Consider the following 16,049-nt stretch of genomic DNA (forward strand, 5'->3'; position numbering starts at 1 on the left):
GTGAAATATGGCCATGCTGTAAAATGCCAACCTTGGACAAGAAAGGCTCTTTTCACTAAGCACAGATCTGCAGATATTTTTTTTTTTTTTTTAGTAAACCTAAGCCCAACAAGAGCCCAAAGCTGCTCTTGGAAAAAGTGAAGAATTAGTTTTCTCTCACTCTTGAAGTTCATCTGGCCCTTAATCAAGAGAGACTCCTCTGCAAATTCGGCCGGTATTTTTGCTGTTGAATCTTTCTAAAAGACAAAACATGTTAAAAATCACACTTTGGTGGGATGGGTGGTGGTCCTGAGTCGTGATTCCTCCAAGGATTGACCAACCCTTCGTGCTCCCACTCCAATGTCTCTATAAAACAGGACCGTGCCCTCACTCCTGGCTCCAAAAACTGCTCTGCTCTTTCTTGTGAAGGACCCCGGTCCCCATTTCCACGGTGGAAGTTGTTCCCAACACCCAGGCTGCACAGGGCTGTAAAATAAAGCAAAATCCAGACTGAAAACTGCAATTGGCTCCGAGCTGGAAGTGCAGCTGCTCAGGGGAGAATTCTCTGCGCTCCCTGCCAGCCTCATGGATTTGTTACAGATGGACAGCATTGCCTTGATGGTTATTGAGGCTGTAAAGAAGCTGTAAAGGAGGAATTCTAAGATTGTTCCAGAGTCAGAGACAGTCACACAGTCAGTCAATACATCCACCCATAGCAAGTGATCAAATTTGAGCTCAAAATCTGCACAAATCTCTCTGTACTTCTCAGAAGAGAGAATTGCATAGTCGCTTTTCGTGCATGTAGATACTCTTGGGTGCTGAGCACACTGTAATACAGAGTAAGACATCTGTTGGGGCATTTTCTTCTGTTCATTTTATGTAACAATCAAAAAATAACAGCCGCAGCCAGACTTACTTAATTTGCTAAAAATATATTTATGCTTAAATAAAAAAAACCCCAAACCAGGCAGTTAAACAAAATGTGAGGTTAAATCCTTGACTTAGATTTAAATAGACTAAATTTAAAGTAAAAAAAAACCCATGTAAATAAATTTAAACAGATTGTCCAGTGCTGAAGATGGAAATCTTAGATGTCTGGTGTACAAAATGCATTGTGATGAGAGCTAAAGACAAACTCATATCTTCAAGGTCAAACGTGAATCACAACATAAAGATGCAGGAAACCTGGGGGCAAGAATTCCACATCATCAGTTAGGTACTGGCTTTTTCATCCTCTCATATACCAGTGTCAGCTGAAGTTCTGGAATCAATTATGGGTCATATAATTCTCTCCTGGCAGTGCATTAAGGAATGCAACATTGTCCCTCAGGTGGAGCTTTCTTTCTCCTCCTCTCCATCAGACAAGTATTTTAAAATACTGCTGTGATTATGGTGTGTTGGGTTCTTTCTGATGGAGGGCTCCAGAAAAGCTGCAGCCAGTCTGCATTTCGCCTGTGATGTTTAACCTCAAAAATCCCTCTCTCTAGGCAGAAAAATCCAGTATAACTTTGTTTGCCAGCCCAGTTAAGGCACAGATTTTTGCTCTTGCTGTGGCACAAATTCTTTCTTAAAATCGTTTTAGCAGAAGTGGACACCACGGGATTCCTTTTGATTGCCTCTCACTATCTTCAAATCAAAGTCACCTGGCTGACAAGTAAAAAGGTAATTCTTCCCAGCTGCCAACTTGCAGATTGACTCCATCATGTAGACACTGACCTGGGTTCCAGCCTTCTCCCTTCTTACCAGCGGTAATAATGTTCTTAACAGTGCCCTCAATAACTCCTGTATAAACTACAGTGATATTGCTTTAAAAAATTTCAGACTGCCATTTAATCACTAGCTAAAAATTATCTTGGCATTGACAGTGTTCTCTGTGATTCTTCCAGCCCAGAAGAGAAAATAACCAGCAACTCCCCCACCTAAAACCCACAAAAATACTCAAAGAGAAACTGCATCCTAGGACAGACATTTTAAAACATAGTTAATGTACCAAATGTCTCGTTTATATCTGTTCCAAATGACTAAAAGGCAGTAAAAGGGCAGAAGGTAACTGCAGGCACGATTTGGAAATGTCAGTTTAAAGAGAGGTGTTACCGTATGTACACTCTGAGCAGAAGAAACTTATTGCATTTATAGTGGAAGAAAAGTGCCCAGACTGACTCTTGATCTCCATGTTGAGATTTCAAATCTTAAATAACGTCACAAGATGACTGGCTTTGGCTTGGCACCCCAGCCAGACTGTAAACTCAGAGGCCCACACTACCATTTGCACTGAAGACAGTTCCCACTAGGAGTTCTCTCTTACACAGTCCAGTGACACGTTCCTGCTTTTCCAGCTGCTGTGATTCAATTAAAATGCACGTGAAAGGAGCTTAAAAATTAAACCCGGAATTAAAGCTCAATGCTGGAGGATTTCTTCAGTTTATAAACTCGGCCAGTTTGACCTTGCTGTCTAAGAAGCTTTGTGTTCAGTGACGGGGGAGCAGGGGAACGTGCCCCTCAGAGGGTCCTTGGCAGCTCCGTGGCAGGGACACCCCAGGGGTGCTGGCCCAGGGCACTCAGGTGGCACAGCCTGTCCCTCTGCTGACCAGAGCAGACCCATTGCCATGCAAAGTGAGTCTCGCCCAAATCCTAATTGAAGGACTCCTGGTGAACAGCCTGGACTGACTCACTGGCAGCTGAAGGTGCTTTTTTAATCAGGGAGAATAAAGACCTCAATCAATACGGTTCAAACCGTTTGCCCCCGAGCAGGAGAGCCGTGGTTTGCTTTAAAACAAGTGCTCACAGCTTCGGGCTCGAGGCCAAGAAAACTTAGCCCTCCTGAGTTCTTAATATAATTATTGTTTTCGCTATTATCTTGCAAGGGTGTTAATTTGCCTCCCAGTAATTAACTTCCCTCTGTGGTTGTCAGGAAGTTTAATCAATAACATGAGCAGATACACCAAGCTGCCCTTCCTTCTGTGACCAAAACTCCCCTCCCCAGCTCTCCCACCCCCGTGGAGGTGTCACTGTTTTAATCGAGTGAACAGGTGGGATGTGCATAATTTCTTCAGAGAGTCAGTGTCTCAGTTGTGCCTCTCCTACTCCAAAAAGTAGGGTACAGCCAATACAATTGCCCCTGTTCCAAAAGTAAAAGCGCTTTACAGCTCCTGCTAAAGCAGCACCTGGCAAATCAACTTACTGAAAGTTTTACATGGCATTGCACTCCCAGATCCTTCAAACATTGTGGTGACATTGTAATAAGAGGAGGAGCAGAAGGCTTGATCTAATATAATTCTACTTATGTCCACCATGTACAGGACATAATGTAATTCCCTTCAAAGCTAGTGACAAAACCCCCTCATTCTTGGTGGAATTCCAATCTGCCTTGGCAGCTTTGGGCTTGCTTTATTAAGAGTGATGTCACTCTGTGGCCTCTCTTTTCTTCCAGGGCAGTGTTGTCTGTTCTGATTCATAGCTTCTTAAATCTTCTCCTGGAACAGCTTAACACTGCTTATTTACTTCAATGTGTTTTCCAAGAACACTTTTCAGTTTCACTCATTCTCTTCCCTCATCTATCCTTCTGTGAATCATTACATGTTTATTTACCCTTCCCAGTTTGCAAACTGCAGGAGTTCCCAGCATGATCGAGATCAGAGAAGGTAAATTTTGGACTGACAGGAGTTATGCCTACTCAAAAGAATTACATCTTATGCACTGAGTGCATTTATAGCTCTGTAGAGAGATAATGATAGACACTGGAACATCCCAGCTGCAGGACTACTTAGAAACAATACTGAAATCATCAAAGTGTTCACAAAAAAAAAAAAAAATCCAAAGTAACCCATAGATAGATTTTTGAGACATTTTTCGTGAAAGCTTAGTGTGAATTCCAAGGAACATCCCTTTGAAGGGTAGCGATAGAAACATTTTTAAAAGAGAGATGAGCCAAATTCACACCCGAAAGAAAACCTGACAGGATGAAGGGAACGTCCTTCAGATCCTGGGATTTACAGGGACAGCTGTTGGAGTCTGGCTTTTTGGCTTCTGAAAAGTCAGCTTGCTGTCAAGGTCATATTTATATTGAGAATAAGAAGCGAGTCACTTGATTATAGGAAATGTGAGTCCTTCCAGCTCGTAGCAGAGCCCAGGGAAGGTTGTTTGCTGCTGCCCAGCAGAACTTCTGAATTAATCCACAATTTACAGGATGATATTCTGGTTTTACTACCAATTTCGACTCTGCCATTTTTTCGCCTTCATTTGGCACCAGGAGAGTTTCAAAGCTTGCAAGGGGAGGATTTGTGGTTTCCTGTTCCTCTCACAGGTTGACATTACCTGCATTAACTGTGTAATATTCATATCTATGCACATGTGGGTATGTATATAACACATGTAACATATGTCATAGGATCAGAGAATCATTAAGGTTGGAAAATAACATCCATACGTTTCCTTCCTTCCCTGTGTCCTTCAGAAGGTTTAAAGTAGAAATCCTTTGCTTTGGAGAAGGAAACATTTTAATTATTGGGGGAGCTGACTAATTTAGCTTAACAAGGGGGAAAGGGGGAAGGAAAATTCAGATTTACTATCTCTTCTATCAAGAAAGAAAGTTGTTTCAAGCTGCAGTCTTCTGCTTCTTTGAGTTGGATTATTTTCCAACATATATTTCTTGGAAAACAGCTGCTACTTCTTTGACAAATTGAGTAATGCATCATGAAGAACTAAAATTCACGGCAACATAAAAACAAATATATGTTCATTTTAGGACTTTGTTCTCCCCGGGCTTTTGACTCATGGAAGGATGTTTTTAAAAACATCTATCTTTTATAAATCTCTTTAATAACACCTACACAATTTGGAGGCAGCCCTTTAATGAACAGCAATCCTGGAAATGTAGGTCCTGCAGCTTTACATCCTCTCAGGACACCAGCTTTGTGGTTTGATTTACAGCTGACACTGGCATTTGACTTGCTGTCATATTTATTGCCCTGATTACAATTTGAAAAGCGTTGTTATGGGAGGGGAATGATAACACCACAGTCACACGGTGAGAGCTGCAGGTTTTCACAGCCAGGACAGTAAAAAGTGTGATAAAAGGGGGATTATGAGATCATTCCTCCCAGAATTCTTTCTCCTCACACTAATTGCAGCTCCCACAGAGGGCTCCAAGGAGGGGGCAGTTGCCTGGAGCCACAGGCAAATTTATTGTTATTATTTCTAATAAATTGCAACAATTAAATTTGGGATCTATTGTGCTAACTGCCCTATAAAGATATAATAAGAGCCAGGCTCTTCTCTGAAGAGCTTGCAGTCTAAACAGAAAATGCAGTTGCACTGTAGCAGAGATAAAGATTTATATCCAGAATATTATAAAACATTGAGGCAGCTGCTCTGAAAAAAAAACAACCAAACAACCAGGAACAATCTTCCAGTAATTGCAAAATTATGGGTTTTTTTGTTTTTCTGATTTTTTTTTTTAAGAATACAGTAAAGCTTTTGACCTTCATTTTGCAATGTTTATTAATTTTTGTCATTTTTTTACCTCATAACTTTTATGTTATAACACAAAATTAAAGGTTGACGTAACCATAAAAAAATTTCAGTTCTGCCAAAATGAAGCATTTTGACTGATTCAAAGCGAAGTAAAAGAGGAAAACTTCGCAGTGTTCCCTTTAGGAGGGTTTCAGAGGAATTAGATGCATTTGGAGAATTTCAGAAAATCTCCAAAGATTTAAGACAATTTTGGAATGCTAAAAATCCTTTCACAAGATGGCTTTTCTTTTTCTTTTCTTTGCACGGTTGTTTGTCTTTGTGGTGACATGAGGAGCTCTAGCAGTTTCCCTGAGCTTTGAGATGGGATTAATTGACAATTAATTCTTTCCAGCTTCTAACCTGTGAGAAAAATCACCCCGTATTTATATTAAATTTAGGCTAATTTACAGCCTCAGCAGACAATCAGCCCTGAGATGGACACAGAGCAGGGCTGGATGGTTTGCTTTGCTCCTCTGTATCACCTTCCCTGTGGGTAAATAAACTGCTGGAGCTACTGGAGACACTTCCAAAGTGCTTCTCAAGGAGAGCTTTTGGTCTGAATATTCTTCTTGGTCCTGACTGTTGCTGCTTTTCCTTATGCAGTCCTATCTGTTTGTTTTGGCTTGGAATGAATTGTGCCAAAGGAAGGCTGGAGTGGTATTAAAACAGGGTGTAGGCAAATGATTAACACAGGCAAGGAGGCAGGTTACTGTGAAGGAAAAGCACACCACAAATGAACTAAAACTGCAGCTGATTCTTTTTTTTTTTTTTTTTTTTAATTAAAGTTTCAAGTTCCTTAAGTAGTTTTTCCTGTCTCAGGCAGGAATCTGGAAAGACACCCGCCTTACCTTTGGAATATCATCTCATGTTGGAATATCATCTCCCTGTTCAGAGAGGGAACAGAATTCCCTCTACAGAGCCCCGGGGAAGAGGGAGAAAAGAGAGGGGGTGGCAGAGCCAAGCACGAGCCCTCACTGCACGGGGTGGGGGGTCTGTGCTCCTTCAGGGGGCACATGCAGCCTGTCAGGTGGGGGAACAGGAGCCTTGTGACTCCTGGCACCGGGAAAACGGCTCCTTTTCCACCCCTGGATCTGTGAGTGTGGAAGAGGTTGAGTGTCCTGGGGAGCCACTCGAGCCAAGCTCCTGGGGGCAGCAAGTCAGGGGGAGAGAGCGTGGTGGCCTCACAGTACCCAGGGCAGCACATCCTGGGGGGGACCAAAGAGGTGAAGAAGGACCAGGAGATCAAGGAGGGGAGTAGCCTCAGCACTTCTGAGCCCACATTCGGACACTGCAGCCAGTTTGGGGCTCCACAGTGCAGGAAAGGCATCAGCAATCCAGAGGGTGGTCAGTGATGACCCCAGGGAGGTGGGGGCTGGAGCAGAGGCCCCAGGAGGAGGGTTTGGTCAGCCTTGGGCACGGAGACTTCAGGGGACTCAGAGCATCCCCCTTGTGTGCAGGGAGGGATCCAGAGGGAGCCAGGTTCTGTGTGCTGAGAGGCAACAGGCACAAACTGAAACGAGAGATTCACACTGGGGATAGGGAGAAATGTTTTCTCCATGAGGGCAGTTGAGTCTTGATTACAGCAGTTCCCAAAACCTCACTGGACCAAGCCCAAAACCTGACTGGGCTCAAGCAAGCTCAGCTGCTGTCAGACCTGCCTGGAGCAGGAGATCGTGTTTCCTTGGAAGTCTGAACTCCCACGTGCTCCTCTCCTGGTGGTTGGAGAGCAGAGCTGGTGTCCTGCAGCAGCTCTGGAGACAGTCGATGGTCATTTGCAAGTGATTCTCATCAGGAGAGTGGGAAAAGATGAAATGCCCTGGAGAACATGAATCCACTTCGGCTGAGTTTGAAATTGGTACAAAGCACACTCATTTTACCAAAACATCATCTTTGTTCAACAAAGTATCACACCCTCCCTTGTTAAAGTCGATTTTTGTCCATTGGCCTTAATCCTCCTGTAACACTTTTGTTAGAGACAAAGCAAAACAGTTTTTCCACGAGGTATTAAGCCCTTCTAGACTGGGAGGGCAGAACTTTCATACCTTTAGAGCAAGTGGAAGAACTCGATTAAAACCAGAGGATTTATGCACAGATGACAGATGTACAGATTTTTAAGGGAGAAAAATGTTTTGTTAAAGCATCATTTAGAGAAATGACAAAGCAGCCCATTACAATTGCTGTCTAATGGTGGATTTTGACAGCACAGTATGATGTGAAAAGTGGTTTTCTCCTACAGACATACTTTTACTGAACTTTGCTAAATGGAAGAACCCACTAAAGTCCAAATTGTTATAAATTTTAGAAAGTACATAGACTATATGTAAGCCTGTTGTGAATAGTATGTTTCAGTCAACAAGGGATTCTTAAACTTTTTCAGTTATTGTCAGGCTACTTTTTCCAAATTTTGGAATATTCTTTTAAAAAAAATAAAATTAATTTTGGGTAGGTGATGTAATCCACTATTAGACAGGGTTATATATTTACTGAAAATTATGTTGTAATTCACAATGTTAAAGGTTTTGTCTCCATAAGATTAAATTATTTCACTTTAGGTAAAAAGGCTCATCAGAATATGACATTAAATTAAACAGCAGAATAAAACTTGATGGAATGTCATCTTCCCAGAAACTGTCGTTTCTGGAGACTGAGAGAAGGTGGCTGACATTTCTTTCAGTTTACTCTGCAGTGAAACAATTTCTTTCCCAACATATCAGCAAATGCAGATTATTTTCAAGCTGTGTTTTGCTTTACGTTCTCCTAAATCGTATCTAGATTTTCCCCTCCCTTTTTTTTTTTCACATGTGCACATATGTCATCATTAATTTCAGCCAGAATAGGAGCCAACAGGAAAAAAAAAAGAAGAAAAAAAATAGACATTTGGTAGCCTGGAAAAGTTCTACAAACCACCCAACCTCAGCTAGAACAAAACCAGAAGTGTGCGTGGTCTTGTAGGTGGGATAGTCCTTGGGGTAAAATACCAGGGCTATGTAAAATATTCCCTGCAGAGAAATCAGGAGATTCTCTTGGTTCTCTTCCAACACAGAGCAGGCACCTTTTTTTCCATGTAGCAGAGCACTATCAACCCCCTTGATGAGGCTTCCTGTGTTTTTGTGGCCTTTGCCAGCTCCATGTGCAGAATATTAATCACTGCCTTGAGCACTGAGCCTGCTCTGGTACCAAATAACAGCGAGTTACATCCCTGCAGCTCTGGGTATTTATCACAGCCTAAATATGTCTGATACCCATCTGATTTTAGCAGCACTCTTCGGTCCCATTATGATATTTCTCATTTATTCTTTCCCCCTGAACTATTGGATGCCATTTCAAACTCCAGACGCTGTTCATACGAGGAAGATTTACCTGGCAGAAAGGGGGACGTGACAGACAGACACAAACAGTCAGAAAATGCACTTGTTTGACCAGCCATTTTTACCTTGTTTGCAATCAGTTAAGAATATATAAAATTGACAACGAAAGAGCAGGTGCAGGAATCAGATTGCTCGTGGCATCAGGTGGCAGGGTGGGATTCTTGGGTGTCCTGTGCAGGGCCAGGAGTGGCACTCAGTTATCCCTGTGGGTCCCTTCAGCTCAGAGTGTTCCATGATTGTGTGTTTTAGAAGTATCCGTTCCTACGGCCCCCAGGACTGTAATACTGGCTGTTAATCCTCAGGAATGGCTGGCACAGTGTGTTGATTAGAGTGTAATAGTTTAATCATCTCTCGGTGTTAGGAGTTCATGTTGTAGTTTCACAGATCATGAAATGTGTCTGTTTAAGATATGGGCACATTATCTTCCCCTTTTTTTTTTGCATGCAGCAGGCACTCTGTAACAGTGCTCCTTTTATCTCTGCCTCTCCTTTACCTGCACTACAGAGCTCATTAACAGGATCAGAGAGGGCACAGGGGTAGCCAAAGATGATGTTTATTACAGGGAGAAAAAGAAACCTTTTCTTATTGGCAATGCTGTTGCAGTGCAAGTGGAAGAGTGTAAACCCTCCTTATCGCTCCTAAACACTGCACCCAATGAGTTGTTGGCTGTAGAGCTCAGTGCAGGGGACAGCAAAGTGACAGTGTTCCTTAAATAAGTGATTACAGCAACATGAGAGCTGAAAAGGCATCTTCTGAGCCTGTTGTCTCTTCAGGGAGCTGGGTTTGTTTGGGCTTCGTGGAGCTCATTTTAAGTAGATATCCCAGTGTCTCAGAGGGGCAGAAGGGAAATGAGAAGTTAGTGATTAAAACAGGTAGTCAGGAGAGTGGCTTTGGGACCTAATCCTCCCAAGGTGTCAGAGCACATATATATACACACCCCCCACTCCTCTCAGTTTAGTAGAACCTGTCTGATTTTTACAAACTGCAGATCTGTGCTTAACCAAAGGACATACTTTGTGTCTGTTCAGTTAACTTTATTTGCTATTATTTTTTTTTTTTTAAAAATACCAGTTTTTTAAAATTATTAAATCTTTAACCTTGGAGGACTTTACCAATGTGACTGTGGTTGCTTCAGACAAGCCAGATATAACCCTCTCTCATATCTTCTGTGCAAACCCTGAGGGCAATTGAGGACTGGAAGGGCAGTGTGAGGAGACAGCGACTGGTCAGGTTGATTGGGGCTCTAAACAGCCTGATCTAATGGAAGGTGTCTCTGCTTATGACCCTAAAGGTCCCTTCTAACCCAAACTATTCTATAATTCTGTGAAAGGCATGCTTGTCACCCGGGAAGGAGAAAACAGGCAACCAGTTTTCCCAAAACTGTACTAAGATTCACAGAGATGCTTGTCTGGTAATGTAGATTTTCCAAGTGTTAAGTTGCCAGGAAGAGATCCTCTTGTTGGACCAAGAAGGATTAAAACCAACTTAGACAAAATTAAGGAATGGGAAAAGCAAAAGTGGGACTGTTCTGCTCCATCCGTGCCCCGTGTCCCTCAGGATGTGGTCAAGGGCCTTTACAGCTTATTTACAAAAGATGTTTCTTCTCCACCACTAAAAAAAAGAAAGTATTTTTGCCTGCTTTGTGTAAACATGTTAAAAAAGCTGAAGTAAAACCAAAAGACTTATGAGCAATGATGGTAAGGGAGTGTTCTTTGATGTGAGCAGACATTTTCCCCACTCAGCCCTCTCCCACGAGCATCCTAAAATTACAGCAATGTTAAATATTATGATTATTTTAGTTTTAAGAGGGAGGCTACTTCAGGCACTTGGATCACTTTTTGTCACATAGTCTGCTGAAGTGCAGACTACCCAAAAGGAGCATCTGGCAGGGTGAAAGCCAAACTGTGGGATGAGTGACTTTGCTGAAAGAAAAAAATGGATTGTGAAGGGTGGAAGGAGAGCAGGAGGCAGGAGGGCAGACAGGGAAATGGGCTAATCCATGGAAACAAGGAGGAAAAGGGATAAACGTGCATTCGAGTGTGCTACTTGTTCTCATATTTTCCCCCCAGTAATTAGAGCCCTTTTAATGAACATTTATTTGGGTTCAGAAGTTATAAATCAACTTGCAAATTATCCTACTTATGAAAACAGACTCACTGATTAATAAACTTCTGTTAATAAGGTTCTCTCCACGTGTCTTATGTGAACTGAGCTACCAGAACAAATCATAAAGCAGAGCAGGTTCCCAGTACCAGTGACCTTGTGATTGAAGAGCTCCTTTTCACCACTTTGGAGTCAAAAAGAAGTTATGGGGACATTCTTGAAGTGTCATAAAATTCTGAAGTATCATAAAATCCTTTGAAAGGCTCCATTTTAATTGTAAATGCTTTTGAAAGTCTGATTTAATGGCTTGTCTCAGGTGAAATAACATGTATATAAGAGAAATGGCCTGTAAAATCACATTTATTTGCATTTCCTAAGCATTGGAATACACTTCTTTTAAAACAGTTTCTGATCCTCAAATGAGTCAGTATACATCAATCATTAAATGGGCATTTACTTTCAGATCCTAGATTTGAAGGTAAGAATCTCTGTTTCTTACTTCATCTTCATATTGTTCAGGTTTAGAAATAAGTGCTTGTATTTGTTTTAATATCAGGTTAAAAATGACATGAATATTAGATATTAGAATGGCTTCATTCTAATATCACCAACAAAAGTGCAGTCACCCTTCAGCTTCGAAAAAGTTAAAATTTCAGAAGATCAAATTTATAAAAATTAGCTCAGGAAAAACCAAAGCAGACATTAATTTCCGCTGCAAGAATAACCACGATACGTCATTAAAGACCATTAATTGTTTCTTTCAGATGAATTCAAGTTGTTCATGAAGAGGCTGCCCATGAACTACTTCCTGAACACCTCCGCTGTCATGCACTTGTGGACGATGGATTCCAACTTCCAGCGGCGCTACGAGCAGCTGGAGAACAGCATGAGGCAGCTGTTCCTCAAGGCCCAGAGGACGGTGCACAAGCTCTTTGGCCTCAGCAAGAGGTGCCACAAGCAGCCCCTGATCCGCATGCCAAGGCAGAGGTAAGGGAGCCCATGGAATGCCGGGGGATCCCAGCTGCTCTCTTGACCCTGAAATCTCCTCGGGGCGCGGATGCGGGAGTGGCGCAGGCACAACGTGCAGTCCTTGTGGTTGTGGGGAGTCCCACCTTTCAATATCCCTCTGTTTGTGTTTTCCTAAATATGGTGGCAAGGTCAGGATAAATCCTCATTTGTTTGTGGCTGTGGAGTACATGGGGCAACTCAGAAAGCACGTGAGTGCACACATTCATCCCACTTGGTCCCCCTGTTTTCCAGAGCCGTGTTTTCAGTGGCACTGGGCCAGATGTGACGGTGCCAAACACTCTCACAGCGAACACTGAGCACCTCTCCTGGAGTGAGCAGGGCTATTTTGGGACCTTTGTGGGTCGTTATCCAGCGTACACTGCACACAATTGATTTCTTGTCTCGTTTGTCAGATATGAATTAGGTTCGAAAGGATGCCTAAGGAAAGAAAAGTGTTTCACTCCTTCCTAGAAACAGAGTTCCTGAAAGGCAGCCAGTCAGATCTACATTAGCATAAAGTGGGGAGAGGTGATTGCTGGTCGAAAACTGCTTTGTTGAAATTAGTGGAGTGACACTGTAGGAAATGTGGAATGAATGAGCTTTTAAGGACATTGTTCTTCTGAGCACAAGCATCATGGGATAGTCCAGTAACTCCTGCATTTAGCACGTGTCTCCATTGATTTTAAAGAAATCTAGTTTTGGGTCAGTGTTCCAGAACTGCCAGGGCTACTTTACACTCCCCTGCTTTCAGCTCTTCATCTATTGCAAGCTCAGGCTCCATCAATCCCTCTTTGCCTGCTGGTGGCCCTTCCCCTTCTTTCAGGAGACAGTTGTTGTGGCTTTCATGCTGCCCTTCTTCTACATGTTGTGCTTTGTGCTTGAAACAAAAAAAATGTGGTTTTCACTTGTAGGGTCATTTCATAATTAGAAAACATTCTGCTCAGAAGGGTTGTGCAATCACTGCAGTGCTTCAGTATCCTCTCCTGTGTGTCTTGGGCACAGCCTGGATGAGCATCCTGCCAAAGAGATGATTCACTTCAGCAGGAACCCAGAGCTTTTTAAAGCACAAGAAACAACCCAGCCTCAGTATTTTTTTTTCCCCACCGAAATTTAATATAATATATTAAAAATGTTTAAATAATCAGGTCTTCCAAAACAACCTCTGCAGGGTTGTGAGGCAACCTTTGGCTGCCATCAGTAAAGCAGTGAGTTTGACTGTTTTACAGGGAATTGCACCAAACCTTCATCCCAGTTAAATTTTGCAAGGCATCTCTAGCTTAGGAATACCACCATTTTTTAGTTAATTGTGTCTCTTTATAGAGATTATCTTAATTTTTTTCTAGTCAGCACAGAGGGAAATTGGTTGTATGATGGAATGATGATCAGCAGATGACTCAAAATCAATGTTAAAGGCAGGCTTGGGAATATGTAGCCAGTGGGATGTGTTTGCTAAAAGGGAGCATGTTCAAAGTTGGATTCCATCTGCCTATCTGGGAAAATTGCCTTCTGACATCCAGGCTTTTATGGCTGATAAGAAGAGCTTTAAACTGAGAAGCAAGGGGAAAAGGTCAAAAGAAACTGGTTTAATGTCCAAACCTGGTTAAAAAACCACTCTGATAGACCAAGATAAAGAGTGGCTAAAGGATTATCAGTGGTGAAAAGACTGAGAGGGAGGAGGAAGGAAACACAGGTATTGACAGAAGAGTTTTCAGATACTGCTCATGATGAGGATACATCTAACCCAAATAAGGTCCTGAATTTTTTGATACCTGTCAACAGGTAAGCAGGCAAATGAATAGCAGGTGATGCAGTGGAGAATGAATCCCTGAGTCATGCCAGGGAGAAACATGAGCCATCCCTCAGGCTGTAAAATCAGGCATCTTGGCAGGCAGCGAGTGTGAGAAGAGAACCAAACCCCAGGACTCATTTTTTTTTCCTTTGTGTTTACGGGAAGATAGAAATAAAAGCAAAAAAACCCACAGCTTCATGATCTTTAAGATTCCTTCTAGCCCAAGCCAGTCTATGATTCTGTGTGCCACGAGTAGTTTGGGCTTCAAAGAAACAAGAAGGGGGAATTGGAACAGAAGGTTTTCTAAACAGCTCCTTCAGATTAGTGTTTGGGCTCTGCTAGTGATAGTTAAGGGTGAATTTTATTATGGAAAGGGAAATTAGACTGAGCTAATGAAGGTGTAAATACTATTTTAAATTGCATTTTTTAGGCACTTGTCTTTTCAGATGCAGATTAAACAGGCAATGCTTCAGTTTTCAATAAAGGTCATGGTGCTGGCAGTGAGTAAAAAACAACTCTGCTGATGTTGACTTTTACACTGTATTTCACTACTCAATAAAAGACATGTACAGAGGATTTTTAAAGGAATATGTCAAAAGTGAGAGTTGATTTTTCCCTCTCATGAAACTGGGAGGTATGTCCTAAAAGTTTAATGTAATTCATGAAAACTGACTCTGAGCCTTGAGTTTTAGTGGGGTTTATCTGTGTAGTCTGCCAGAAATCGTTTGGTCATGCTTGGAGGAGCTCCTACACACAGTCAAGGTTATCATTAATTACTGAAAGTACTCTTCTCTTTTCTCTGGCCACAAAACTTTTTAACTGAACATAAACCAAATTGTTGGCCTGATTGTTTTTAAATGAGACTTAATTAATGAGTTAGACAGAAATTCTTGTAACTTATTTCATGTTTCCTGAGTTCCAGGCCACTTAATAATCATGAGACTAAATTGCATTAATATTTTAATTTTCCAATCCCGAAACCAGAATAGCATTGAATCCTCTCCTAATGTCGTTGTTCATAGCAAAAAAGACTCAATTAACTTGCAAGCAAAGAAACTCCATTCCCGTGTCTCATTTTTGAAACAGTTCATGTTCTTCAGCTGGAATAAAGTATAAATAGTTTTCTTTCAGTTTCTACTTGCGATCAGAGCAATTTACTGCAGCAGTTTTGTGTACAGGGGGGTCGGGAACAGGATTAGTATTTTTGTTTTATTCTGTTAATTGCAAATCTCTTCAAGTTCCAGATGTTCTGCCCAGCTTTTAAACTTGCTTTCATTAACATGTTCTTTTTCCTGAAAGCCAAGTCACGCCAAGATCCATCAGAAGTCCATAGATTTCCATTATAAACCATTATGGCACTGCTGAATGTAACTCTTAAAATTCACCTGAATTAATGAACCCTTTTCTGTAATCAGTGCAGTATTTAGTGGTTGTCTGAGCTCAAGGAAAAGCACCAACTGAAAACTCAAAGCCAACAAGGAGCAGGGAATTTGCTGTGCAGGTAACCCGTTCCCATCTCGTGCAGAGGGACGGAATGATCAAACGTTCCATTTTGAGTGATAAAGAGAAAAACAAGATTAAAAAAAAAAATAAATAAAAGAAACTCGTTCTGCGGGGTAATAGGATGAGCTGCTGCCTCCATGAATTTGAGGCTCGGCTGCTTCCAGAGGCTGGAGCGCTCGTTACCGGCGTGTTCTCGTCGCACTGACACATCAGCCTGACAAACCTGCAGTGTCACCGGGTTTTCTTGGCCAGGGGCCACCTCATGCAGCAGTTGTTGTTCCACTAGATGGCCAGCTCCTGCCGCAGTTCTGGGCAGCGGGGTGGGTGGGACGGGGCTCGGGGTGCTGGGCAGGAGCCCGGAGGTGCTGGGGAATGCAGGTGGGAGGGGGGTTGGAGCAGTGCTGGGAGCAGGACGTGTTTTGGTGTGCAGGAATCCAGCTGAGGTGTAAAACCACGCGTGTGCCCCGAGCTCCCCGCGCCGGGTTAGGACCACGTGTGAGGAACTGCAAAGGTCAATAATGCTGTGAGGATCCCAGGGAGGCAAGAAAACTGGAATCCTTTGTTGGACATAAAACTTTATATTTAAAGGGTTTAGGGCGTACATATTTAACGGAGGGGTTTACATATTCATGTATTAAAATTGGGGGGTTTCACAAGGATGACATGAGGGGAGAACCGAGGTTAATACATCTTGGGGTCTTAGGAGTTACCTTATGGGAAAAACCTTACTTTATCTTGAGGGATTTTACAGGGGGGTTAGGTGTTGGGTCCACAGGATGCCAGGGATG

General features: G+C 42.3%; 1 protein-coding gene across 2 annotated transcripts in view; it reads left to right on the plus strand.

The window, feature by feature from the left end:
• LOC113983912 (BMP/retinoic acid-inducible neural-specific protein 3) overlaps positions 1-16,049 on the plus strand; it is a 166,384-nt gene that overhangs the window by 128,123 nt on the left and 22,212 nt on the right. For both annotated transcript variants that reach the window (XM_027713513.2, XM_027713514.2), the window contains exon 7: positions 11,726-11,948. In XM_027713513.2, coding sequence (XP_027569314.1) covers positions 11,726-11,948 — 223 coding nt within the window. The remainder of the gene's footprint in view (positions 1-11,725; positions 11,949-16,049) is intronic.

The sequence above is a fragment of the Pipra filicauda genome, unplaced genomic scaffold, assembly GCF_003945595.2.
Source record: "Pipra filicauda isolate LSUMZ 115617 unplaced genomic scaffold, ASM394559v2 scaffold263_size1117673_pilon, whole genome shotgun sequence".
NCBI classification, from domain to species: domain Eukaryota; kingdom Metazoa; phylum Chordata; class Aves; order Passeriformes; family Pipridae; genus Pipra; species Pipra filicauda.